At 33.4% G+C, this 26,675-nt stretch overlaps 3 protein-coding genes across 5 annotated transcripts; 1 reads left to right on the forward strand and 2 right to left on the reverse strand.

The window, feature by feature from the left end:
• Positions 1-4,881: 4,881 nt before the first annotated feature.
• Positions 4,882-8,393, reverse strand: LOC108328055 (D-cysteine desulfhydrase 2, mitochondrial). 2 transcript variants are annotated; one of them, XM_052873030.1, is made up of 7 exons: positions 8,258-8,393; positions 7,885-8,178; positions 7,615-7,657; positions 7,178-7,525; positions 6,526-6,606; positions 6,309-6,372; positions 4,882-5,210 (listed from the first exon to the last, which is right to left on the reverse strand). In XM_052873030.1, the coding sequence occupies exons 1-7, from the start codon at positions 8,285-8,287 to the stop codon at positions 4,973-4,975; spliced, it is 1,098 nt and encodes a 365-aa protein (XP_052728990.1). In that variant the 5' UTR covers positions 8,288-8,393; the 3' UTR covers positions 4,882-4,972. The 2 variants fall into 2 exon arrangements, with proteins under 2 accessions (XP_052728990.1, XP_017417326.1); XM_017561837.2 differs by having other exon boundaries at positions 6,196-6,372; positions 6,477-6,606.
• Positions 8,394-10,936: 2,543 nt separating this feature from the next.
• LOC108329107 (oxysterol-binding protein-related protein 1D) lies at positions 10,937-18,306 on the reverse strand. 2 transcript variants are annotated; one of them, XM_017563136.2, is made up of 8 exons: positions 16,876-18,306; positions 15,714-16,070; positions 14,996-15,083; positions 14,192-14,658; positions 12,799-12,954; positions 12,184-12,492; positions 11,474-11,818; positions 10,937-11,231 (listed from the first exon to the last, which is right to left on the reverse strand). In XM_017563136.2, exons 1-8 carry the CDS (start codon positions 17,425-17,427, stop codon positions 11,046-11,048), a joined length of 2,460 nt encoding a protein of 819 aa, XP_017418625.1. In that variant the 5' UTR covers positions 17,428-18,306; the 3' UTR covers positions 10,937-11,045. The 2 variants fall into 2 exon arrangements, with proteins under 2 accessions (XP_017418625.1, XP_052728991.1); XM_052873031.1 differs by having other exon boundaries at positions 16,893-17,029.
• Positions 18,307-22,288: 3,982 nt separating this feature from the next.
• On the forward strand, positions 22,289-26,642 carry LOC108329164 (T-complex protein 1 subunit epsilon). The gene is made up of 9 exons (XM_017563243.2): positions 22,289-22,616; positions 22,694-23,012; positions 23,117-23,465; positions 23,800-23,932; positions 24,048-24,100; positions 24,292-24,394; positions 25,566-25,732; positions 25,979-26,092; positions 26,196-26,642. Exons 1-9 carry the CDS (start codon positions 22,418-22,420, stop codon positions 26,364-26,366), a joined length of 1,608 nt encoding a protein of 535 aa, XP_017418732.1. The 5' UTR covers positions 22,289-22,417; the 3' UTR covers positions 26,367-26,642.
• Positions 26,643-26,675: the final 33 nt, after the last annotated feature.

Below are 26,675 nucleotides of genomic sequence, written 5' to 3' on the forward strand. Positions count from 1 at the left end.
GATGAAGCGAGGAGCTTCGTTTCGTGGTGATGCTCATGGTGACGCTGTGATTTTGGAGCTTTTGCGCTACAAGTTTCGAGATTTCACGGTGGCTCTGACGAAACTCGCGATGGCTTCTTACGGTGGCGTGAGGGTTTGCGTTGGTGGTGGGGGGACGAGCATCGCTGGCACTACGAAGGGGGTGATGGAGCGTGATGATCTCTAGTGACTATATGAAAAATTGAAAAAAACAATCAAAGAGGTTCACAAGCACATTACTCTGACATCAGCATGCCACGTTTCAAAAAATTACACATCAACCTCTCACCTGTACAAAAACTTAACACTGTTAACTAAATTTAACGGCAGAGGCTCAATTGTCTCAAATTAGCACTTTTAAAGACTCAATTAGGGATTCTAATAAGTCGGGGATCAAACTGGGAAAAACCCACATAAATAGGGACAACTAAAGGGTTTAAACCATATAATTATTTGTAATCTAACTACGTTAACTTTTTTACTTGTTAAATTATTTTTCAAATTAATATGAGTTAAATCATCTCTGAATTATATGATCATCCGGTCAATCACAAAGTTGGCAACAATTACAAACAGTCAATTAAAAAACGGACTGTTATCAACCTAGATAGTCACCTAGATTGGATGGCGACCATCAACATGGATGGTTAACTACAAAATCAAACAATCAATAACCAAAACGTACTCTCCAAATATGAACAACATATATTAACTATAAAACAGATTTATTTAGTGTTAAAACATGATTAGTCATGTTTGGACCATATAATTAAACCAATCTTAATCAAAAGTTTATTACAAAATATATAAATTGAAGTTTAAGATAAAAAAATATACCATGTATGCATTAATTGCATGTCACGCATGTATTAATTGTTTTTTTTTTTCTAAGTTGACATGAAGTTGGCATCATAATATTTTCTATAGTTACCATCTGAGTAGTTCAAATACACAAATCAAACAAGATTTGAACGTGTGAGAAAACATTTGAAGAACAAACATTTAGACCTAAAGACTTGACATCACATCCAAAATAATATCAAACAATTGTCAACTTGTTTGAAACGTAAAAAAAAATTAACATAATTAAATTATCTATTTTTTAAAAAAAATTAAAAACCAATTTGTATCAAAATTTAAAAATAAACTAATTATAATTTTATTTAAAATTTTAAAACTAAAAATATATTTAATCCAAATACAATCTACTAAACAATTATTATAAATAATCATTATAAAAAATATAAACGAATTAAAATTTTACATTAAATTTAAAACTAAAAAAATATATTTAATCTTAATATCAACCTCCTCAGTGAGTAAAAAAGATGAATCCACGAAAAGTAATTTAATTGAAATGTGGAAAAGATAGTTAAAAAAAGAATGTGTCTCGTTACGTGGAGACAAGTGTGGATGGTTGTTCTGTAAACAGTGGTTGGTATTAATAATAAAGAAAAGGGATTTTGAGTTGCCATTAGCAGTGGGTGTGGTCGAAGACACTACAATCAGTTTAATAATAATTGTCTGTTTCATTGAGTTAGGATTCCAATCTGCTCTGAAAGGTGAGATTTCTCAAGTGTTGAACCTCTCAAACCTATTTTATTCTCACCATTTGATTCTTTGCATGACACTGCCTCCATCTTCCACGTCTTCCATTCTCCTTTTCATATATATATATATATATATATATATATATATATATATATATATATATATATATATATATATATATATATATATATATATATATATATATATATATATATATACTTCTTCCTCTTTTTTTCTTACAAAAAGTGATGCAGACTATGCAACCATTATTCCTTCCTTTTCTTCAATTTTAGTTACAAAAGGTATCTTTTTCGTCTTTCTTTTTTAATACACTAATGTTGTTAACCAACAGTGTAAAATATAAAAGTGGTGTGTGAATATTATAAATGTTAAATAATTCTTACATTTATGAAAAAAATAATCTTTTTAAACACACAAATTTTCTACCATACTATTACTTTTACTTTTTTCTTTTTAAAAATATAAAAGTGTGTTACCGTATCTTTTATTATTGTAATACGTGTTAAATAAATGTAAATATATATACAGTATAGTTACTCTTAAGAAAAATATTATAAAAAAATATACTTTAACACATATTTTACATCCATTTAATATAATTTTTTTTATTTAAAAAAATGATATTTTGACATAAATTTTTTACATTCTTTTGATACTATAATATTTTTTTAAAAAAGTATAAAAGTTTATATTTTAGGATTATTTTATCTGTCAAATGAATATAAAAATGTGTGATGATACCATTTTTCTATTTTTTATTATTTTTCTTTTAAATACAAAATTTTATCCATTTATAATTATTTTATCATTATAATCTTAATATAAAAATATATCATCCTATCATTATCTATTAAAAAAAATATGGGTGTATAGACGAAAGGAATGTGGCACTTAAAGTAGGTGAAAGCGATGTTTCCCTGCTTCTCCTTCGTCACCACCGTTCTTAAGAAGGGAGTAAGTACTACGTTATAAGAAACCATATTCACGTTCTGATTTTGTTTCTTCTGCAATTTTGGAAGATAAATAATTTTAATGTTTTTATCTTACTTATCCATGTATATATGATTATATGAACATTGATTTTGGGCCTTGATTAATTTTGACAGTGTGACAATGATGTGAAAGAGAGAAAGCAGTGCATGGGATGAAAAGAAAAAGTAAGAAGGAAGAGTTAATTAGAGACAAAAAGAAGTGGGATTTTGGCCACCACCAGAAGAAACCATCCTTGTTACCAGCAATGTTTGCTGCACTCTCTCCACTAACTTATGCCTATTATATCTTCCATCATTTCAATTTCATCAACCATTAACATTTTAAACTCTATTATATTATTTCCAATCAGACCACATCGAAATTTGTGAACATCTTTGAGTCCCTAAGAAGGAATGATAAAAACAAATCAAACACTTTATCGAATAATCATTTCAGTTTAATCCTTTTTCTCTCGTCAATCCAAGCGCAAAAAAAAAACATCATGCATATTATAATGTAATAAAATCACGATTTTGAAACCTTGGGGAGTGGTCGCGTGGCGCGGGACCACGGACCAAGATGTCATACTACGATGTCTGTCGGGTCACTGTGGGAAATCGTTTCGCAATCTTCACGTACGTGTGGCCAAAACCTTAGATTTTACCCTTTTTTTTTTTCTTTCAATACAAGGTGGGAATTTCTTATTATTATTTTTTCTGTTTCTCTGCTCTTTGTGCAGTTCAATCATGAACAAAACAAACCCTTTAACTACTCAATCAAGCTTAATTTTCTTTGTAATTACAGAAAAAAGGACACGCACCTCTTATTTTTCATTCTGTTTTGTAACTCTAAGAACATGTTTTTTTTTTCTTTATTTACATGTTTGGATACGATATCGAATCATTTACATAATCTTTTTTCAGGGTTATCGGGTAGCTACTCAGTCAAGTTTCATTTTCACTCCTGTCTTGTAACTATTCGGTTAAAGTCTTCGTTTTCATTTCACCGTTTGGACGGATAACTATTAAAGGTTATCTGATGCTTAAATCAGTAAACTGTCATGCGAAAATTCAGAGTAATTATATTAAATACACAATAAATGCGATCACATACCTCTTACATTTAATCTATATTTATAGTTTTTGATGAGTTTCAGATTAGTAAAACCTTAATCTCGACCCAATCTCATACTAATACTCTGACTACCGTTTACCTTAATCCCTGATTATTGCCGTTCAGTCTTGGTGGTTGGTTCCGTCACATTCCCTTGCTGCTTAGCTATTTCTTGTTCTTCAGAGTCGTCCGGTTTAGCTTGTGTGAAATATTTACGTATGGTCATTTGGCCCATACGGTACAATTACCATTTGGTTTAGTGAAAAATTACTTAGTTTAGTAAAAAATTATTTACAAAAGACACTTTGATCTTGGGATAAGTTTCAAGTTATTATTAATTTAATTACAACCCAACTAATGATAATCTTACTTATGTTTAACATAATATTTTTATATTAATTCTTATTTAATCCAACTGTTCAGCTATCCGACGAGTTCCTTTGAAATTCCAAGCTCAGTCAGGTCATAAATACTGGTTTTTGCTTGATATTTTGTTACTAAAAAAGGTGAATATAGGAATATGTTAAGGCTGCGCAACATGGAGCATAATTTAATTTTGATAACTGCAACAGAGTCTGAGATGTAAAGCTTTCTTATTTTCTGAGTTATCGCTAGATCTTGGTCAGCATCAGGAAAATAACTTTCCATTTTATTGTGTTGTTCTTCCAGTTAATGGTATTGTAACCGTTAGTTTCCGGATCAGAAAAGGAAACTGTCGCATGCCCAAAATCAACGTTACCAGATAATGAAGGCCATGTTTGGCTTTTAATTGGAAACCGTTGATTTTCAATTCGGTCCAACTGCAAACTGAGTTTTGTCTTAATTTTTGTCTTCAAGCTCAATTTAAAACAAAAGAAAACCGAGTTATTTTTACAAACTAAAACTATAAAAAAAAAAAAAAAAAATCATTCACACTTACATTTGCAAACTCTAATACAGAAGTAGGTTTTCTATGTCCAAAAGTTATTATGATTTCAGAAATTATAATTATTAAATATAACTAAAATATGTGTGTTGACCATTAAATATTCTAAAAAAAACTATATAAATAGATGGACATACTATACACTTAAAATTACGAAGAATTTAAGTGTAGAACTAGTTCCATAATCAGTGCTGATGAACATATAAGCAAAAATATCCAGAGTATAAGTTATATCCACTAATATATTATAATTTTACTTTATCTAAGATTGAATTAGAATTAAAATTAACCACACTTTTTTAATACATTTTTTCTGAAAATGAAATAGAGTAGCTCTGTGCTAAAATAAAGCATCTCAACCTGTCATCTAAATTAGAACACCCCTTTTTTCAGCATGCCAAAATAATTTTTGTACCTCTGTGCCAGTCCAAACATACCCAACGTGCCTCCAGTGTGAAGCAACGCCACTTCTGGTTCTTCAGCATCGTTACTGGAGAGAAGCATTGCTGTTTCCCAAGCAGCTAATGTATACACAGGATCCACCAAAATTCCAGTTTGTTGGGCAATTTGTTGACACCTTTCCACTTCTCCCTCCAAAACATTACCAAACCTAGAAATTCAAATGTGTGATTGAGAGTGAGTAAAAGAAAAGTCTTCTGTTAAGTGGCTGCAGAACAGGAAATGTTTATTAACTACAGCTGTAGCAGCTAACACTAGGAGTTTGTCTTTTATATGGCAGGGTGCTGAATATGACACTTTATGTTTATTTGATTTCCACTATGTTACTGAAGTTGTCCACTAACTTTTGTGAGGTGAAGAAAATATGAAAGACTATTGAGTACACACAATAATTGCATGTCCCGTTTACATTTGCCATCCTATATTAAATTTTTATACATAACAAAAGTCTGACTCATAAGCATCCATCTATATTAAAGCAAGTGCTTCAGAACTTCAGGTATATGCATGAACAAAATGAATTCAGCACTCCTTTAATGCAGATGGCAACATTTAAGGAACAAGTTGAAATTGAACTAGTTTGCAGACCAGACCAAGAGTCAAAGAGGTCCTTTAGCTTGAAAGTTGGGAGAAAAAAGAGGAAAGGACACCTATCTTCTCTTTATAATTTTGTTTGTTTTACCTATTTTTTCATCATATCAATTATTGTATGCAACAAGTGAAGTGAAACATGAAAAAAATTAATGAAAGGAGAGCATAATTCAGCAATCAACTTTAAAAAATTCGCTCATTTTTGGGTGGACATTTCATTCACACAAAAAATCAACTGAAACAAGCAACAAATCACTAAGCACACATGATTACTTAGGAAATCCAATATATCCTGATAATGATGATTTAATAATCAACAATCAATAATAATTAATTGAAGGCACTATCCACTCTAATAATTAATTTTCAATATATTATAGGCATATAACTGGGTTTATAAAATTAAGCAAAGTGATAATTTCAGTGTTTATAAATCTAATTACCACTATTCTGTGCGCCAACAATTTATTATTATTTTACAACACACTGAAGTCCTTAACATCATCATAGCTAAAAAAAAATAGAAGTGTATAATAGCATCTTACTTTCTTGGACGACCACGTTCCACCCAATTCACAATCCCAGCATCTTTTCTATTTACAATTTCGTCAATAAACTCAATGTTAAAATGCTTCTTAAATTCAGAAATCAAATGCACCTCCTGTTTTCTGTATCCTTCAATTTTGTCAGCCAGCATGACAGCATATACCTCCCATGGGAGCCTGCAAGGAAGAAAAAATTACTTTTACCATGATTTAATGCTGTTGTAGGAAAAGTATTAAAAAATATTTTCAATTAAAATGGCATGCTTCAAGCTGAAGCGAACCGTAAACAATGAGCTGCAAGTCCTAAACCAATAGCCGTTGTGCCAGTACCAGCATCTACAACAAATTTCATGGGCCTTTCTTTTCCAAGTAAATGATTATGTGACAAGTATTCCACTAAGCGAATAACACCTACAACAGGGAAAACTATTTTCATAAGTTATTGAACAACCAACCGTAAAAGTTAATTAAACACAAACACCAACAAAACATATTTTCTTTTTACCAAAAAAAGGACAGTAATTTGAACACGAAAAGCAACACCAAGATGAAAAATATCACAAAAGTATAGCAATGCATAGATAACAATGAACAACTAAATCACATGGACATAAATGTCAGGTAGAAGACTGGTTTCACATTATTAGTTGCAAGGTGCATATGAATTTACTGTACTTTTAAACTGATTCAATAATAATTTTAGAATTGGTGCAAATAAGATGATTGTTTCTCTGTGATATACTAGGACCCAAACCTCACTTCTTTCTGAGCAATCAAGAAGATATGTGCATCTGCAACCAGAAATTATCTTTCCTAATAAAGAGAAATGGTTTTTTATCTCGGAAAACATATATAGGTAAGCACCATCTAACAAAGACCGACAATTGCTCAAGCGCAATTCTATCTGAATTTTTACCTAGTTAAAAGAGAATGTTCCTGTAGATATTCATTGGTTGTTTTTGAAACTCCATCTTCTCATTACCTAGTAGAGCAACAGAATCACCAGCACCTTCTTTGACGACTAAAATATTTCGTCGATGGTTCCCCTCACTTCTACTCACATCCATTTGCATGAAATTTGGAGAAGTAGACAATTCAGTTGCCGAAGAAGGTTCAATGATATCACCAAGCCATAGGACAGAACCATTGTTACCAGCCACTGACTCAGCATAGCTCTTTAGCATCTCTTCCCTATTCGCATAAATAGTTCTTGGAACATATGTAACATTCCCATACATAGAAGATATCAAGTTATAGCCAGTCAAAATTTCAGGCTGCTCTCCTCGTAGAAGCAGATGTGACACAATTCCTCTCTCAGCACACAGAACCGCTTCAAAATAATTAAATCATGGTTTAGAGAGAATAGTATTACCACTAAAACCTCAGCAGTATTATAACCATAACCAAGAAAGCACCTACCAACAGCAGCTGTGTGAGCACTCTGACAACCTCCACATGTAACCTAGAAAACGTCCCCGTTAAATGTTATTTGATCTCAGAAAATCCCAACATTGAGAAAATTGTGTGATAAAAAGAAATTTATAAATTTAGTACATTAATGTTATAAAGACTGCAAGAAACAAAATTTAATAATCCCGATGTAAAGAATCCAATAAAGTCATTTGTGATTTGTGAAAACATTAATGTAACAAAGAGTAGGTGAAAGATTGTATTTTGCTAGTATTGTACCACATCAGTGACAGAATAACGTTGAAGGACAGGAAGTAATCCATCAAGTTTTCTTGCTTTGTTGCCATTAACAAGTGGGTGCAACAAATCATCCCGAACGACATAAAAATAGTTCCTTTCTTTACTCAGAGGGTTGGCATCACCGAAAGGTGGGTGGGTGTTCAACAGAAAATTAGGGCCTTGTGTGTGTACTAGTTGGTGAATTTTGGTTTCAGGAGTTGGCAATGTCCATCTTCTGTTGTTGAGTACCTTCTGCAGAAACTCCTCACTTCCCAGTTTCAGCCTTGTAACAATCTACCGATGAATGAACAATAGGTAATATAGTTAGAGTAAAATACGCCACCATGGATTGAAATTTGAAACGAAAAAGAACCTGATTTTGAAGAGAGTTAGAATGAATCATGGCCGCTGAACTCGGATGTGGAAGACCTCAATCGTGCCTTTCTTGCTGACACAAACATACGCCCAAGATATATGATATAAAACTGTTATATTTCTAGAGCTACTCCCTCACAAGTAAGCAGAATCTTCCTTATCATCTTACTATAACAAATAAAAAAAAACATTAACCACTTACTTAAAAAAAATTAATTTTTTTTGCTAATGAACATAATGACATATATATATATATATATATATATATATATATATATATATATATATATATATAATACCAACTAATTTACTATATTTTTTAATATGTAGGTAAAGTAGCCTAAGAAAAGTTACCAAAATATAGATATTTGTTTTTCAATTACACTACAACAAAAAAATATTATAAAATTATAGAAAGAAAAATACATAGGTCAAGAAAGTGAAACAATAATAATACAAAGAGAGACAAAAAAATATACACAAACCAACAATTTTTTTTAAAAAACATTATTACAAAAAGAAAAAAACACATTTTGGGTAGAAAAAAGTTGATTTCTTTTTCAGGACAGAGAGTTAGAAACTTATGAAAAAATGTTTTCTCCTAGAAGATATTCTTTTTTACGTTTTACAATTTAATCGCTGTTATGCTATGTTTGTATTATTTATTTTTGGATGAGATACAGAACTAGTGTTTAATTAAATTGATTAACTTTGTTAGCATCGAGAATGTGCATATAATTATACAAAATTTAATTGTAATAAATTTAATCATACAAAATTTAATGGTATAAAATCTAATTATACAACATTTTATATGATTGGGTCCCATATGTTTTACATTTTTGTTGACCCTTCTCATTTTCTCTATGTTTTTGTTGGGCCTTGTCATTTACTCTCTTCTCAGCTTTCTCATTTTAAGTGTTACTTCCTCCACCACTCCATTTTCTTCCTTCACCTTTCAAATTTTTTTTAAATTTCAATCTTACCTTTTTTACTTTTTACTTTTTCACTTTCACTCTTTCTATTAGAGCCAAACCTCCACCCCACTTTCACTTTCTCTTTTTCTTTTCAATTTTCACATCTGTTAACACATAATCTAATTAATCCCTACAATCTTCTTCGTCAACAGTGTCATGAGTTTCCTTCACCTTCTCTATATCACCACCATATATTACATCATGTGACTTTGAATATTAGAACTAGTTTATTGAATCTACACCACATTGAGAAATCCTCACATTCACATATGTTGATAAACTACCACATGAAATTTGTTGTTCAAACTATCAACTTTTTTCCATTACTTTTTTAAAAATATGACAAAAGTTATCAAACCATATATAATATAACGTAACTAAGCTTTCGAGAATAAAAAATGAAGAAAAGACGAAAATGGAGAATAGTGTTAATGGATGTGAAAATTGAAAAAAAAGAGAGAAAGTGAAAGTGGGGTGAGGGCTTGCCTATGAGAGAAAGAGTGAAAGTGAAAGGGAATTAGAGTTTTAAAAAATAAAAAGTAAAATAGATAAAAGTAAAAGTAAAAAGGGTAAGATTGGAATTTAGAAAAAATTGGGGAGGTGGAGGGAGAAGATGGGGTGGTGGAGGGAGTAACACTCTCTCGTTTTCTTTGGATTTCTCCATACACCTTTAAAAGGTTACCAAAATTTTTAAAATTTGAAACTTAACTAGATTTTAAAATTTGGTGATTTTTTTAATCAAAATTAAAATTCAATGATTTTCTTAATTGGATTTCAAAATCCAATGATGTTTTTAATCGAAATTTAAAATTCAATGATTTCAAATGATATTCTAATCGAATTTTGAAATTTGATAACATCGCACACTAACTGTTTGCATCAGACCCATTTCATTCGATTTTTTTCCTCTTTGAAAAACTAATAACAGTAGACTATGGTTGCTGCTTAATTTTTTATTAGAATTTTCATTTTTCTCAATTCATTAATGTTATTTATCAATAGAAAAAAAAAACGGGAGTAATTCTATTAGATTTTAGAATGATCAACCTGTCATAAAGACTTCCACATAGTATTATAATCACCATAAAATCTGATTTTCTGTTTGTTTGAACTTTAAAACTAATGTCTTTTGTTCTTACTTTAGATTTTTTTTTAATATAAGTACTAAAAAGCTAAACTAACTATAAAGATATTCCTTTTTTAACTTTAGAACAATTAATAATCATTCCTAGAAGATATCAATACTGATTCTTTAAATAACCAATACATTGAAAGCGTAAATGTTTTATATTATCAATAAACATTATACCATTATTGCCTTCTTCACTAACCAATTTTAAAGTAATTAACAATTAGGAACGTGAATTTGAATGCGAGAATTGTAAAATCAATAACTTTATTTAAAAACACTTCGGACGTTATTCTTATTATAATCATCATAAGTTCTATAAAGTTATTACCCATTAAAAAGTTAAGTGTACGAAATTATTTAATAATTTGAAAACTAACATTGGATTAAATAATGATGCAAAAGATATATATTATGAGTACAGAGATTTTAATGAAAATATAGATAGCAATTTTGTAATGGAATCCCTGGTGGAATGAAATTGTCTGAAGGAGTGGACGATGATGAAAAAGATTTGTTACTGTGAAAACTCGGTGAGTTCCAAGTAAGCATATTAACATAAACTAGTTGATGAGAAGGCAGAAAAAGAATTAACACTTTTTCAGAGGATGTTTATATAACTTACAACCTACAAGCAAATTCACATTTAACAAAAGAAGAGATTTTTAAGGACAATGTATTCAGTAGGAAACAGTCTCTTCCGTGGAACATGAAGGTAAATCACAACTCTGTCCAAATATATCAGGGATTCCATCCCAATTAGTTTTTTCTCTTGTTTCCCAATACCCACCAATATATCGGTAGCAACCATCCTCATCCTTCTTAAACCATCTCGGCTGCCATCCTCTTTCTTGCATCTTTCTTGCCTGAATTATCAATCAACCACTAGTTACAACAATTTTCAATAAACAAAATCTTGGTCTACAATAATTCTAACAAATTGCTACTACATATTATTTTTGAGGGGGAGACAATAATTACTGCAAGGCTGCTATGTAGGGACAGAAAATGGGCCAGACTGATCAGGAATGAAACTAGGATAAAACTAGTGTAGCCAATATACTCTAGATTCCATGGATCAAAAGTCAAGATTTTGTGGGTGATTTACCTGTCTCTGCAACTGTTCAAGTCTCAGTTTCTCTGCATTTGCCAACTCATATTCTCCATTTTCTAAATGTCTTTGATCTGGTCTCAACCTTGAGTCAGTTGGGGGCAACTTTTCTAATAAACCAGGTAATATTTCATTCAAGGAAATTGCAAAAGGAGAGAGGTTGTATCTTGTCTTGGATACAGAGCTGTCCCTTTCCCACAATATCGCAGCTTCTGTCATCGGATCATAACCTTTTGGCTTAGTGGTTGGATCCCCTAGTACATAGTACATTGCTTCATCCCACTTCCCAATTAACATTGCTACCTTCTCTCCGGTTCTGTTGTCTTGAACAAATCCATGGACCTGTAATATATATACGACTAAAAATTATACAACTCAGAACACAAAACGCAGATCGGTACATCTAAACTACTCATCTGAATTGTCAAGTTTAAAAAACACAGAATAATTTGAAATCGTACTTTAGGATGATAACAGACATTGTAGTTTTATACTTTTTCTACTTAATTACAAAGTAGAAACAGAATTTTGATGGTTTATTTGTTTGAACAATAAAGTGAGGTAAAAGGGATAAAGAAAAATGTGTTTTTCAAATAAAAAGAAAAGTTAAACATAATATATTTGAAAAGAATAAAGTTTATAATTTATCTATCAAATGTAAACAAATAATTCCCGCAGTCCCAAAGTCAGAGCATTCATAATCCTACCTGATGTGGATTTCGGTCTATAATAGATTGCTCCTTGAATTTCAGTTTGCAAGAATAGTTGCCACTGCCCCTGATGTGCATGGTACCGTAGTGGTCACAATAAATTTTACCTAATATGATATTGTATATGGAAGTGGTGACCTTGCTCCACTGAAATGTTTCACCATCCTCAAATTGTAGAGTCAGGACACCCACAGGATCTAACTGGATTGAACGCCCCCAGAATTTTCCTTTCAAATTAGAATCTGCCCAAAACTTCCAACCCCTTCCCTCACAATGACAAGCAACAATCATTGGATGATGACTAACCTGGAGCAGCAACCATTAGATGAAAATTAGCAGAAACAAGATAGAGAAGAGACTTAAATGTACTTTTGGTTGCTGAGCTATCATAATTGTGCAATTTAAGTCCCCAAAATTTCAATTGCTCCAAGAGGGTCTCTGAAGTATCACAGATGTGCAATTGGCCAAAAGCACAACTAAACCTTAGACACAATTGGACAAGACTATCATGAAGTTTTCAGATTAAATGACAAAAAGGCAACATCAAAGAAAAGGGAAATTCGACAGTTCTTATAAACCTTGACTGAAAAGTTAAAGAGAAATTCCAGTTACCTTTTCAGAAAAAAACCTAAGTCCTTTATCTGGATAGTCCGCTTCGTAAGTCTCCCCAAGTAAAGGATTAAAAGGTTTACATTGTCGACCTTCAGTTGATGCATAGCTGGATACAGCAAAAGCTGCAATATTTAGAATTCTCATCAGATCATTCCCCTGCACAATGCAAAACATAAATTTTCAAATAATGCAAATCCAATAAACTAGAAATATATATAATATGCATTTAGTTCTGAAGCTGAAGATTCTGTTCATTTCCCAACTTTGTTCCACGATAGTCAGTTACCTTGGATAGTTGAATGATACTACGTTTCACATTAAACTAACGGAGGCAAAGCACATATTGCTAATACAGAACTTGTGTGATATTTAGCAGTATCAAAACCTAAGAAGAGTAACTATCTACACAAGCCTCAAATATCAGCATAGAGCATGGTTTCAATTTCAAGTTAGCTATAAGATCCTCATTCAAGCCATATGTATCAAATTGCAGAAATTGTTTTTTCTTTTTTAAAAATGAATTTCTTTTAGGCTCAGTAGCAGTTTCAATCAATGCACTCTCCAGGGATAATAATTTATTACCCAACACAATGCAATAAAAACTATACTTGGCTTCTTTCAAGCCTATAGCAATAGCACTAGTGAAAAAAAAAAACCTTTATAGTAACATTCAAAACAGCTAATAATATCATTAATTCAGTTAAATTTTATGTTCATAAACCCCGTCAAGCCAAATATCATAATTTGGAAGGCACTGGCCATGGCCAAGTAACTAAACCTCAGACCACTCCTGCCATTACCTATCCACAATAACCCAAAATTAACAAATTTACATCCTTAATTTACCCAAGAAATCCTAAACCAAACCAATTAACCCTAATGTTTTGGCTGGATTGCACTAAGAACAATTTTGAATCTATATCAAAAAACATTTACTTATCTTAAGAAACAAAAAACTCAATGCCTTAGGGGTAATGAAAAAGATACAGAACAAAGAAGCATCGTTCACTATTGATCAAGCACAGACTATCAAAGCTACTGAAAATATTGAAGTCTTCATAACCAGCAATTTTCTTAAATTTAACCAAGCATACCATCTAACCTTGATCAAGTGCGGACTACCTTGATCAACAATTTTGAATCTATATTGACCAACATTTATTCATCTTCTAAAAACTCGAGTTTTATGGGCAGTAAAAGAATGCAGGACAAAAGGGAATTGTTCAGCCTTGATCAAGCGCAGACTATCAAGCTACTGAAATGTTGAAATCTTTATAAGCAGCAATTTTCTTAAATTTAACCAAGCATATTATCTACCTTGATAAAATGAACCTAGGAGATCATGCGTTTAAAACTGCTTTGTGACAAAAGTAAGCACAGCTGAGGACCTGACCTGCTTTCCCCATTCCAATGCTCTATCAACCAGGTATGAATACTCTAGGTCTTCAAAACACTTTTGCAATGACGATAGTGGTTCATTAAAATAAACAGGGAGACAAACTCCTGAAAGATCCTTCCCAATATTGTCTTTAATAATTGACCACAAGCCAACAGGCTTCTCTTTTTCTTTTGGCTCTGGTAAGTTATCTCTTCTTTTGACATATGGATACCTTACATCTTTGATCTCCTCAAACCCATGCACACCATCATAACAAATATAATCTCTATCATATATACTTCCATTGGTCATACCTTCCCTACTTCGATAGGATGCACTTCTTAGGGCATCAGAGTACAAAAACTCATTTGTGTCAAAATATGTTCTATCATCATCATCTGTTTCAACATCTGCTCCATCTTGACTTTCATTATCAGCCACTGAGTCAGTAGCACTACCCTCCGACATCACAGAATAAAAATCTGAGACATGAAAGAGACAAGGAGTAAGTGGACTGCAACTAACACGGAAACTTCATAACCAAAATAATCAGTTTGTTAAACAAGATACGGATACTTTATTAACATCCTAATGCTTCATTCATATGGAATTCAACTACCACAAATAATGTTAATGTTTTAGACCATCGATAGTTTTTCAAATGTCAGAATAGCGTAATTGTTTAAATATCCGGATATGAATTGAAATATAATATCAGAACAAAAAGACTAATCATAAATGGAATTCATATTGATTTCTAAGTACAAATTTGAATGGTAGTTCAAGGCAGAATACTTGACAGTGGATATTAATACTCACCACTAAACCTTCTATTTCCTTGTCCACAGTATGATTCCCGTTCCTTTGTTTCATCAACTACAGTAGTTTCCAACTCTATTTTCTCTGTCTGCATGAATTATTTTTATAGAAAAATCAAACTCAACTAGTAAGAATTTCACAATTTAATATGGCACTAACAGAAAACAGACGCAACATGAATTAAATAAATTCCATGACCAATTCCAAGGAACACCAGCAGTGTGCAAGTTGAAGAGACAAATTGCTTGAGAAAACAAGTCTTCCAGTTCGCATTACTATAAAAAGTAACACTACTTTTTCTCATGGTAAGCGGAAAACAGTGGCAGACCAAGGGGCAAGAAAAAATTGAGTAATCCAGGTGAGGTGTGACTACATCATTGACAAAACATTACACCGAATTACTAAGGGGGGTTCAAAGAATATATCCTAATCCTGCAAAATGCTTTATATGAATAAAAATGTCAATACTCCTCTTAAAATCACTGTGCACACTTTTAATTACCTAAAGAAAGGTAAGCCATGTAAATGTAAACACCCAATGCTTCCATCGTTAGGTTATTAATTCCGACAATCATATTTAAAATCTTAAGCCTGAGCTAGAAAAACTTAAAACTGCTTCATTGTGAATGCCGTGCAATCATTTTAGTATTCATAACCACTTATAATAAAACTGCAGCTTATTAGCTAGAGGATGTGATTCAAAAGCATAGACAGATACCTCCAGTTGTTTTAAGGTGTCCAGCAGCATAACATGTTTCTGCTGAAGATACTTCAACTTGCTTTGGATATAAGATACTTCGGAAAGCATAATAGACTCGCAGTCATTAATGATTGCTTCACTTATGCCTTCCTGTGACAATCGTGATCGCAGCTTCTCTGTGGAAACCACAATATCTTCTGAAGTTGCAAGATCACTACTTGTTAGAGTTCTGGGAAAAAGATCTTTTGCTGACTGCAATGCCTCAATCCACATGGCTCTGTCTTCTCGGGATACACACCGCAAGTGGAGAGTTTTTGTCCCAGAAAATATGGAAAGCCGCTTTTCGTCAGACTTGCTGGAACGAACTGAAGAAACCTGTGAACAAGACATTTATATTCAGACTTTAGCATTCGCACAAAAAGACAAGCAAGGAAAGCTTATATAAGTAATTAGACATCAAAAACTATGCATCAAAGAGTCGTTTTTGTCCATGATCAAAGTGCAAGATATAATCAAAACATCGTAATACTACTTCTACAGATATCAATTCAGTAGCAGCTAGTTAAAGACATTGTAATTGCACGACCCAGGCACATTAACCAGTAGTCAATTACTCAATTTAACACAATGTCAGCGAAGTGCCGAAAAAGTAAGGATTCATGGATCAATATTACGAATTCAACACTACTCGATTTTGGTCAAAAAATAAAATACACCAGAATACATGTTTTCAAAATATTTCAGAGTAGATGCATGTATACATGGAAATGCCAAAAAAAAAAAACGTGTAAGCGTCAGTTACAGATGACTCTCACATATTTATGAGCAAATTTGACCAAACAGCATACACAAACTCATAAAACTTAGAACACATACAGAACTAAAGCAGTGATCTAACTTGATAAAGTCCAAACAAAGGGGCTCGTTAAAATACAATTTCAAACAACACAAACAATAAAAAAATTGCATGATACAGATACACAAAACAGCAGGAAAATCATAAAGTTAAAAAAGGCACTTCAATATTTTATTGCAAGAAGAGATTGGGAACAAAAAAAAAAAGAGAAAAAGAGTGCATTAATGATGCAGCTTAGCTACGCTTATTGTAAGTGTATCAAAACATAATACACACACAAACATATAAACTTTGTCGGCATCTGATAATATCATAAGAACAAACCTTCAAATGTATCTCACCGAACGGTTTGCATTGCTTCCCGTTGTTACTGTTCCCTCCCCCTGCCCCTCCAGAAGGTGCTCGATTCAGATTCCAATTCGCCTTCTTCACGTACTTCGATGACTCTTCTCCGATTACCCTCACGCTCCTATCCCTCGCCGGACTCATCAAGATCTTGTCCGGTCCGTGAATCTTGTAATAAGAAAGCACGCCATCTTCCAGCACGAACCACCTCGATCTCCACCCCTTCCCGTAATTCACCCACTTGTACAGGATCCCAGCGACACTCCCGGCGACGCCGCCTCCATTCCCGCCTCCGAAAGCCTTCGAATCGCGCGGCTCCTCCTCCTCCTCGAGATCCGCAGCAGCGGATGCCTTGACGGAATCCGAACCTACGGAGGAATCCAGCGTGGAGAAGCTCGATTTGGACGCATAGTTCACCGTCCTGACAGCCGCATCGAGCCCTAGCTGACACTGACTCGGCGATTTCGCCACCACAGGGTTCGCCCTGTCCCGATCGATCGAAACCGGCGCAATGCAGCACAGAGGATTCATCTTCTCCCTCAATCAAACCAATCAACACCCCAAAAACTCACAACCACAACAACAACACATGATCGGGAAAGAGAGAGAAAGAAGTAAAACTCACTCACACTCGCAATCGCAATCGCAGCACGCTTCGCTAACGATTTAGATTCTGACAGAGATCGAAACGCGGAGAAGGCGATCGGAAAGTGAAGATGCTTAAAGGCTGAGTCTGTTACGATTGTTTGGTTATAGTTTTAGTTTAAAGAGAGTGTAGTGTAGAGTACAGTGTGTGTGATGAGTTGATATAGATAGAAAAGGAGTGAGTGAGGTACAGTTGTTGCTGTTGGGGTTGTGGCAGGCTATAAAGAGCTGAACCACTGCTCACACACATCCATTTAAGGCACTGCTCAGTCACTAGTACATGCCACCATCCCCATTCACAGCCACCCCTTAAGCTAACCTCTCTCATAAATGCATGCTAAAACCAAATGAAATTCAATTTTGCCACAAATCAAGAAGCTCAGAAGAGACAGCTAACGTGCGCACTTGTGCGCAGAGGAGGTCAGTGGGGGAGGCCGTGTCCGTTGGGTGAGGGGAAAACGCCTTTTTTTTCTTTGGGCCAGGCCCATGGCCATGATGAGAAGGAGGAAACGTGAAATGACGTTTTTGCACTTGCATGTCGCTCAACGACAGCGATGGCAACGAGGGTGTCCGGGTAAGATCCCTTCCCTGAAAGCGATTGTTGAACCACGGGTTCCATATATTGGTCAATTTCTGAGTGCAACTTTTGGTCATCCTCATGCTATTATGCTACGATGCTCTATACTGTTACAGTCTTAGTTAGTAGGACAGTGTTTGGCTTTGCTCAATGGGCAATATCCACCTTCTTTTACCTTCTGCTTCTTCTTCTCCTTTTCTTCTCTTTTAGCGTTGACCCAACAACCAAGATCCAATAAATTAATCACTTTCTTTTCACGTCCAAACATGGTCTCTTTAATTTCATTCATCTATTCCATTTTTTTAGGGACTTAATGTATTTCAACCTTCCCAATTTTTATCATCAACCTTAAACTAATACTTCCACAACGTTTCATTAAAGGAATCGAATGATCTACGATCTGTTTATGCTGCATTATAAAATTAAAATATGTCATACATCTATGTTCTCCTTGGTAAAGTAAGACTAAAGAGAACAAAATAAAGACAAAAATATGTTGTTTTCTTTCTCCTCCATTAAATGTTGTCTTTAAAAAATTAAAATATATATATACATATATATATATATATATATATATATATATATATATATATATATATATATATATGTATATTCGTCTTTTTCTTCTAGAACATTCTCAGTAGTTCTTTATCTTTAAAGTGATCAAGTGGCTGTTCCGAAATATTTCTACTGTTAATTAGTTAGTACATTCGATTCAATTGACAAACTATGTTACGTTCGACGTACTTGAAAGATGAAAAAAAATTGACTCATTGTTGAATGAAACTTAAAAGGTTATTTTAGCATTCTAAATAAAATTTAAATGTGCTCTTATCAAATCTACTTTTTTTTCTAAGTTTAATAATACACACTTATTTTTAGAATAAATGTGTGGACATTTTGTAATTTCAATTCATGAAATTATTTATTTATGAGGAAGTCATTTATGTTTTTTTAAAAGAATTATGTTTCTTAAACCAATTTGTTTTGTTTTGTAATTATAGGTGGTAGAAAGAATACTCAAACTCTTTACGGATATATATATTAAAACAAATGAAGGAGTAATTTATATACACATAATTAAACATGATTTATATATTAGATTGTTATTAAAAAAAAAATTATTGTGAAATATTTTAACTCGTCAGTAAATTTTTGTTTCCTTAAAACTCCTTAATAAAAAAATATATACATAAATAATTTTTGAAGTAGTAACTTCACTGCATACTTCAACCAAACGTTAATATCATATCCACTAAACAACCACATTGCACCATGTTCATTTTTTAAGTTTTTATCGTATTTAAAAAATAAAACATTATTATTGTCATTTATTTATTTATAAACTTGTTTTCTCTTAAACTAACAAAAAAATTACGTTCAAAATAAATTCAGACTAAATTATTAATAAATTTAGTTTTTATTAAATAAAAAATTGAACGTGTTGTTTATATTTGCTATCCAGTTAAATTTTATGTTACTCATTTTAAAATTCAAACAAGATTGAATAGGTAACAATTTTAGTTCCATTGAATAAAACAGAACCAAAGAGAACAAAATAAGACATAATGTTTTGCTTACATTAAACACTATTTTTAAAGTATACAAAAAAACTAGTAATTAGTCTAACAAATGAATATAAAATAGCGTTGTTCTGTGAAGGGTGCTGATACTTTTGACACTTAATTTTTCTCTTACCTCACGTTCAACTAACACTTTTCATAAATTATTATTTTATTATAATATTTTATTTTTATTTATTTTTATTAGGTCAATATAATATTTTATTATGAAAAATAATAGTTGGTGTGGAAGTATATTTTTCCTTGTTTAAACACTATCGTAACCGCCCCATGATGCCTAAATCTTCCTTGTTTTTGAATTAAAAAATAATTAAAATAAAATTTGAAAATATAAGTTTTTTAATATTTTTTTATTTCCGATGGTTAGTTTTATTTATTTATATTTACCCTAATCTACTAATGCTTTTGTATTTAATTGTATTAATTATTTTTTTAACATTGAAATACATGAAATAAAAGAAAAAAAATACTTTTAATAAGTAAAAGTGAAAATGTTTGTAGTTTTGAATAATAATTTTTTTAAATTTATAGTTTTGGTTTAATACCCTTTTTTGTCCCCAGTTTCGCTCGAAAATGTCAAATTAGTTCATCCTTCAAAAAGTGCGTCAATTACATCCTCACTTAATAAAATTTATATCAATGAAATCACTTCCGTTAAATCCGTACAAACGGCGTTAATTATTTTTCTCTCTCTTCTACTTTTTCTACTTTTTCTGCTTTTTCTGCTTTTTCTGTGCAATGCAGCAGCTTTTTTTCTCTCTTCTACTATTCTTCTTCCCTCTCTTCTACCAATTATACTTTTTCTATGATTTCTTAAATAATAAGAAGTGTTAGTTAACATTAGCTAAAAAATATCATGAAAGTGAATGACTGCCTATTCCCTGAGAATGTTAACATAGGGATTACTCATAGACTTCTTTTATATGTCCAATACTTGAAAACAAAATCTACTGCAAACAGGTTTAGAGTTGTTGAATCTATATGCCAAAGAAGACTTTGAACAAAATATTCCAATGAACTTGTTATGTTCAAGAAACCATTTGTTGAGTTAGTTTTCTACATATGTTATAAAATAACTAAGTTGTTTAAACAGATGCCACTTAGTACAAAAAACATTTTATCTTTTATTCATCAGTAGGTTATATAACAGGCAATGTCGGGAAAACTTCAACACATTCCCTATTTCTTAAAATTATTCTGACCTCACAAATATAACCATATGAGGATGCCTCAACATTTATTTTCATGCACCCTTTTGCAAAATCGGACCAAACCAGCCAGCACCAAGATAAACTCCTTCAAATTCAACCAAATAGATGTGCACCTTATATAATAAACTCCAAAAGTACTTTTAAAGGGCATGCACACATAAACTGAGGACCTACTTCTTATGATTTGAATTGACACCTGAACTAAGAAAGTATATCAGAATGAGTTAATGGAATGAGATACAATGATTGTGTGGTAAGAATAATTGTCAGGCTGATATGTTCTGACCCCTACCAGAAATATAATACAATTGTTACAAATCATCCTCAGAAGCTAAAAGTTATCAACAGGAAACAATGAAGGAAAAAATGAAACTTCAGTCAAGAGACGCTCAAATACTAACCATATGGATCTACAAACAAGACACGAGAATATGAACTATTATGCTTTTCTTTCCCTTCAGCTGATTCAGCCCATTCTAGATGATTGGGGATTTTTTCAGTGCTTGTATTTTCAATTACATTGCAACAGTCAGCTAAAGAGGCAATGGTAATTGATTCAGAGGAAGTTGGTTTTGAAACAATGTCTGCATGATTTTCATTTATCCCGGAGAGTTCACATAATTGTGATATATTGCGTGTATCTGTTTCTGATAAAGTGATTTCACAGGCACTCTCGGATGCAGGCATGCTTTTGTCTTGTTTATCACCACCGAGGTTTGATTTGTTGTAAACTTTGACCAAATAGCAAGAAGCTGCAATAAAAAAAGCATTAGAATCACATGATTCGGCATGGATTACATCAATATCAACATCATCACTGATCCTTGAATCCTCGGTTGTTTGGTTGATACCATCATTTACAGTTATATTCCTGGAACCTTCAAAAGACTTCATCACTGATCCTTAAATATTGTATAATTGGTATAGAAGAGAGAGAAGAAGAATAGTAGAAGAGAGAAAAAAAGCTGCTGCGTTGCACAAAAAAAGCAGAAAAAGTAGAAAAAGTAGAAGAAAGAGAAAAATAATTAAAGCCGTTTGTACGGATTTAACGGAAGGGATTTCATTGATATAAATTTTATTAAATAAGAACGTAATTGATGCACTTTTTAAAGGATGAACTAATTTAACATTTTCGAGCAATCGGAGACAAAATAGGATATTAAACTTATAGTTTTCAATGAATTTAACTCTTAAAAACAATACATCAGAGAGTCGAGTTAAAAACAACACGCAAACCCAACATTTATGAAGCATAATGGATAAATTGACAAATGGGCCTGGACTTCACTGCCCAGCCCAGTCCAGCTTACAGAAAATCTAAGCGGAAGGCCTTTGTACGAATCGGGTTGTGATTCGGTAATTGAAATATCAGAAAAAGGTGGGAAGGAAGTAGCATAATAGAAGGTTCGGGTTAGGGCTTAAGAGTGTTTTTGCTCTTTCTTCTTCTTCTTCGTCTTTGCGATTGTTGTTCTGTGCAAGAGAGAAGAAGAGATCGATCGATCGAAATGGCGTTGGCTTTCGACGAGTTCGGAAGGCCGTTCATAATCCTGAAGGAACAGGAGCAGAAGAGCAGACTCCGAGGTTTGGATGCTCAGAAATCGAACATCTCCGCCGGCAAAGCCGTCGCGCGGATCCTCCGCACCTCCCTCGGTCCCAAAGGCATGGACAAGATGCTCCAGAGCCCCGACGGAGACGTCACCATCAGTAAGTTCTGCAAACTTCCTCGCAAGTGCCACCAAAACGTGCGCCATTTCCCGCACTAACTCTTTTTTGTCTTGCAGCCAACGACGGCGCCACCATCCTCGAGCAGATGGACGTGGACAACCAAATCGCGAAGCTCATGGTGGAGCTTTCGAGGAGCCAGGACTACGAAATTGGCGATGGCACCACCGGCGTCGTCGTCTTGGCCGGCGCGCTTCTCGAGAAGGCGGAGCGCCTCCTGGAGCGGGGAATTCACCCAATCAGGATCGCCGAGGGTTACGAAACGGCGTCTAGAATCTCGGTTGAGCATCTTGAGCGCGTTGCCAACAAGTTCGAGTTCGGGGAGTCCAATTTGGAGTCTCTCATTCAAACCTGCATGACCACACTCTCCTCTAAGATGTAACTGAAATGTTTTACTCTAATTGGTTATTGATTCCTCTGTCTTTACTTGCATTGCTTACGTTCTCATTGTAATGGATTTGTTGTTTGTTTTAATGTTGTAGTGTTAATCGGTGCAAGCGTAGCTTGGCTGAGATCGCTGTTAATGCTGTTCTTGCTGTTGCCGATCTGGAGAGAAAGGATGTTAATTTGGATCTGATTAAGGTGGAAGGGAAAGTTGGGGGTAAATTGGAGGACACTGAGTTGATCTATGGCATAGTTGTTGATAAGGATATGAGCCATCCTCAAATGCCTAAGCAAATCGAGGATGCTAAAATTGCTATCCTGACCTGCCCCTTCGAGCCTCCCAAGCCAAAGACTAAGCATAAGGTTGATATTGATACAGTGGAGAAGTTCCAGACGTTGAGGTTGCAGGAACAGAAATATTTTGATGACATGGTTCAAAAATGCAAGGTGGGATTTCTCTCATTCTTTTTTAACCTTCTAATTGAAATGCCATCTTTCCTTGGTTTAACCTGGTGGGGTTAGGGGAATGGATCCTCTCAGATGGGTAAACACTTAAGAAGGTCATGTGTGTTTATATCCACTGTTCACTTTATTAAACTATCATTTTGTACTAAAAACATGTTTTGTATTTATAAACTATTTTGAAGGGTTAGGATCTAATCTAGTGAAAATGTGACTGGAGAGAATGCATTCCGTGTGCAAGTCTTTGGGATTTAAACTCGAATTAGCCTTGTTGAAATGAGATTGCGTTCCATATTGAAACTGACATATTGGTTTGCAGGATGTGGGTGCAACCCTTGTAATTTGCCAATGGGGTTTTGACGATGAAGCAAATCATCTCTTAATGCACAGGAACTTGCCAGCTGTCAGATGGGTTGGTGGTGTAGAGTTGGAATTGATAGCTATAGCAACTGGTATGTTTTAATTTAATCTATGTATGCCGGGGAAATTTTTATCTTATGGCTTTGTAGATATTCTCCTGTTCTTATTTGCTTTTTGACCTAAGTAATGTTCTATTTGGGAATATAGGTGGAAGAATTGTTCCTAGGTTCCAGGAGTTATCAACAGAAAAGTTGGGAAAGGTAGAATCTTGCACTTTACTTCTTTTGAGGGGTTTGCAAGATCTGCAATTTTTTTTCCAGTTTTTAACATTTTGAAACTACATGCAATGGTGGCAGTTAGTAATTTAGAACATCTAGCTGTGGTAACTAAATGCAATGCTTGTCCATTTGACAACACACTGAGCTACATTAATTTGTTTAATTTTTTTAAGGCTGGCATGGTTCGTGAAAAGTCTTTTGGTACGACAAAAGACCGAATGCTGTACATTGAACACTGTGCAAACTCAAGGGCTGTAACAATATTCATCCGTGGAGGTAAAGCCATACTGTTTTGATTCCTTCATTTTTCTGGTTTTCTTTGAACTTTATATAATTAGCCTTTGGTAGAAAGTTAATTTTCTAACTGTAGCGTGTTCAGTATTGTATTTATTTCTTTATTGTTCTTGGGAGTGAGTTTGAACTTTTAGACTATGTTTATATTGATGGAGGGAGATGGATGGAGTGGATTAAAATGGAATGAAGTGGTATGAAATATAAATGTATATATTAGAATAAAATACCCATTCCATTGGTTAGACACGTTAATGAGAGACTGTAACATAATTTTCATTACTTTATTTGGACACCGAACAAACATAATCAATAATTATTTTTATTACCATATTTCTTATTTTGAAATACTAAAATATTATTTTTAATCTTCATTCGTTATATTTATCTGTCTACTTTTCATTACGTTTCCTTTTTAACATGTCACTTTTAAATAGTTCTCTTATTTATTTGTTTCCTTTGTGACTGGTTTGCTATATTGATAAAATGCTGAGCTGATATATTTTATATAAAATAAATTGGGCCCTTAATAACAACAACCCCACAGCAGTGTAAATGTCCCTCTCTTATACTCAAGAACAATAGCGGTATAAGTGACAATGTTCCATCAGAATTTCATCAAACGCTCAACTAACGTTTTTCAGACATGCCAAAATTTGTGTAAAAGTGTACAATTGTTTGCTAAAGTGGTTGGGATGTGAGCCATGTGACATAATGCAATAGAGGGGCAAGGAGGAAGGGTATGTGTTGTGAGAACGGAGGTGACTGACCAAGTGTGAGGATAGATGTGGAGTTGCTACAGATGGTATGAGTGATTACTCTTGTTCAATGTCAATACAATAGTATAATTAAAATAAGAAATCAAATTGGGGCTCCATCCCTTCTATACCCTCCTATTTGAGGGGTAAGAATCCGTTGCTTACATTTCTCATCCCTTCATTTTCAATCTCAATAACGAATCTTGAGTCTGTTACATTCCATACTCTCCATTTCCCCTTTCATCAATCCAAAACTTAGCCTTGAATATTACCTCTATTTGTCTTTCCAACTATTAAGTCATGAAATTTCTCTGGAGCTTTCTAAAGTAGACATTTGAAGAATGATAATTGTCTATTCAAGCTTGTCAAAGTGAAATCATTTATCTTCGTCTGAGTAGGTAACAAAATGATCATAGAGGAGACAAAGCGCAGTCTTCATGATGCCTTGTGCGTGGCTAGGAATCTTATCCGTAACAATTCTATTGTATATGGTGGTGGTTCTGCTGAGATTTCGTGCTCTATAGCTGTCGAGGCTGCTGCTGATAGATACCCTGGAGTTGAACAGGTATGGATTTCATTAAACAAATTTTGGGTCTACTTTTTGTTATTTGCCAGAATAAGTAGTTTTTATATTTCCAGTGAATCGAATTATCAGACCTGTTTAAAGAAGCTATTGGAAATAATTTTGTTATCACTGATCGTGTGTAGCGGGGATGCTGAGTTGTTGTCAATGCATCATATATGATGTTATTGCTTAAAACAAATTTTTTGGTATTCCCCAATAATGATGGAGTGTTTTCTTTCCATGCAGTATGCTATTAGAGCATTTGGGGATGCCTTGGAAGCCATCCCAATGGCCCTCGCTGAAAATAGTGGCCTCCAACCAATTGAAACATTATCCGCTGTTAAGTCTCAGCAAATAAAGGTAATGGATTGATGATGATTGTTTTTGACTATGTTAAACATCTGTACCTGGTATTGATATAATTTTATGTGTACTGTGGCGCTGACCTTGATTCTGCCTTCAGGATAATAACCCTCACTTTGGCATTGATTGTAATGATGTTGGCACTAATGACATGCGTGAGCAAAATGTCTTCGAAACTTTGATCGGAAAGCAGCAACAGATCTTACTCGCTACTCAAGTTGTCAAGATGATATTGAAAATTGATGATGTCATTTCCCCATCTGAGTACTGATATTTTAAACTCAGTCACGTTCTGCATCAAGATTCTGAAGCTTGCTTATAGTATTTTGTTTAATCGGTCTGATTGTAGTCACAGTCCGTATGTTTACTTGAAATGTAAGATTTTGGCCCAGTTTGTATCGGAGTTGGGCGGTTGTTTTTGTTTCTTAATGCAATTATCTTTTTATTTTTAAAACATTATGGATTAGTTGTTTTTGTTTAGACATTTTAACCTTTGTTTGTAGGCCGAGTGAAATTTTGTTATCTCAGTCTTATTTTGGGCCCTAAATGATTGGTTCTGAGTGAATGTAGTCTGGGCGAA

Source organism: Vigna angularis, chromosome 2, assembly GCF_016808095.1.
Source record: "Vigna angularis cultivar LongXiaoDou No.4 chromosome 2, ASM1680809v1, whole genome shotgun sequence".
Taxonomy (NCBI): Eukaryota; Viridiplantae; Streptophyta; class Magnoliopsida; order Fabales; family Fabaceae; genus Vigna; species Vigna angularis.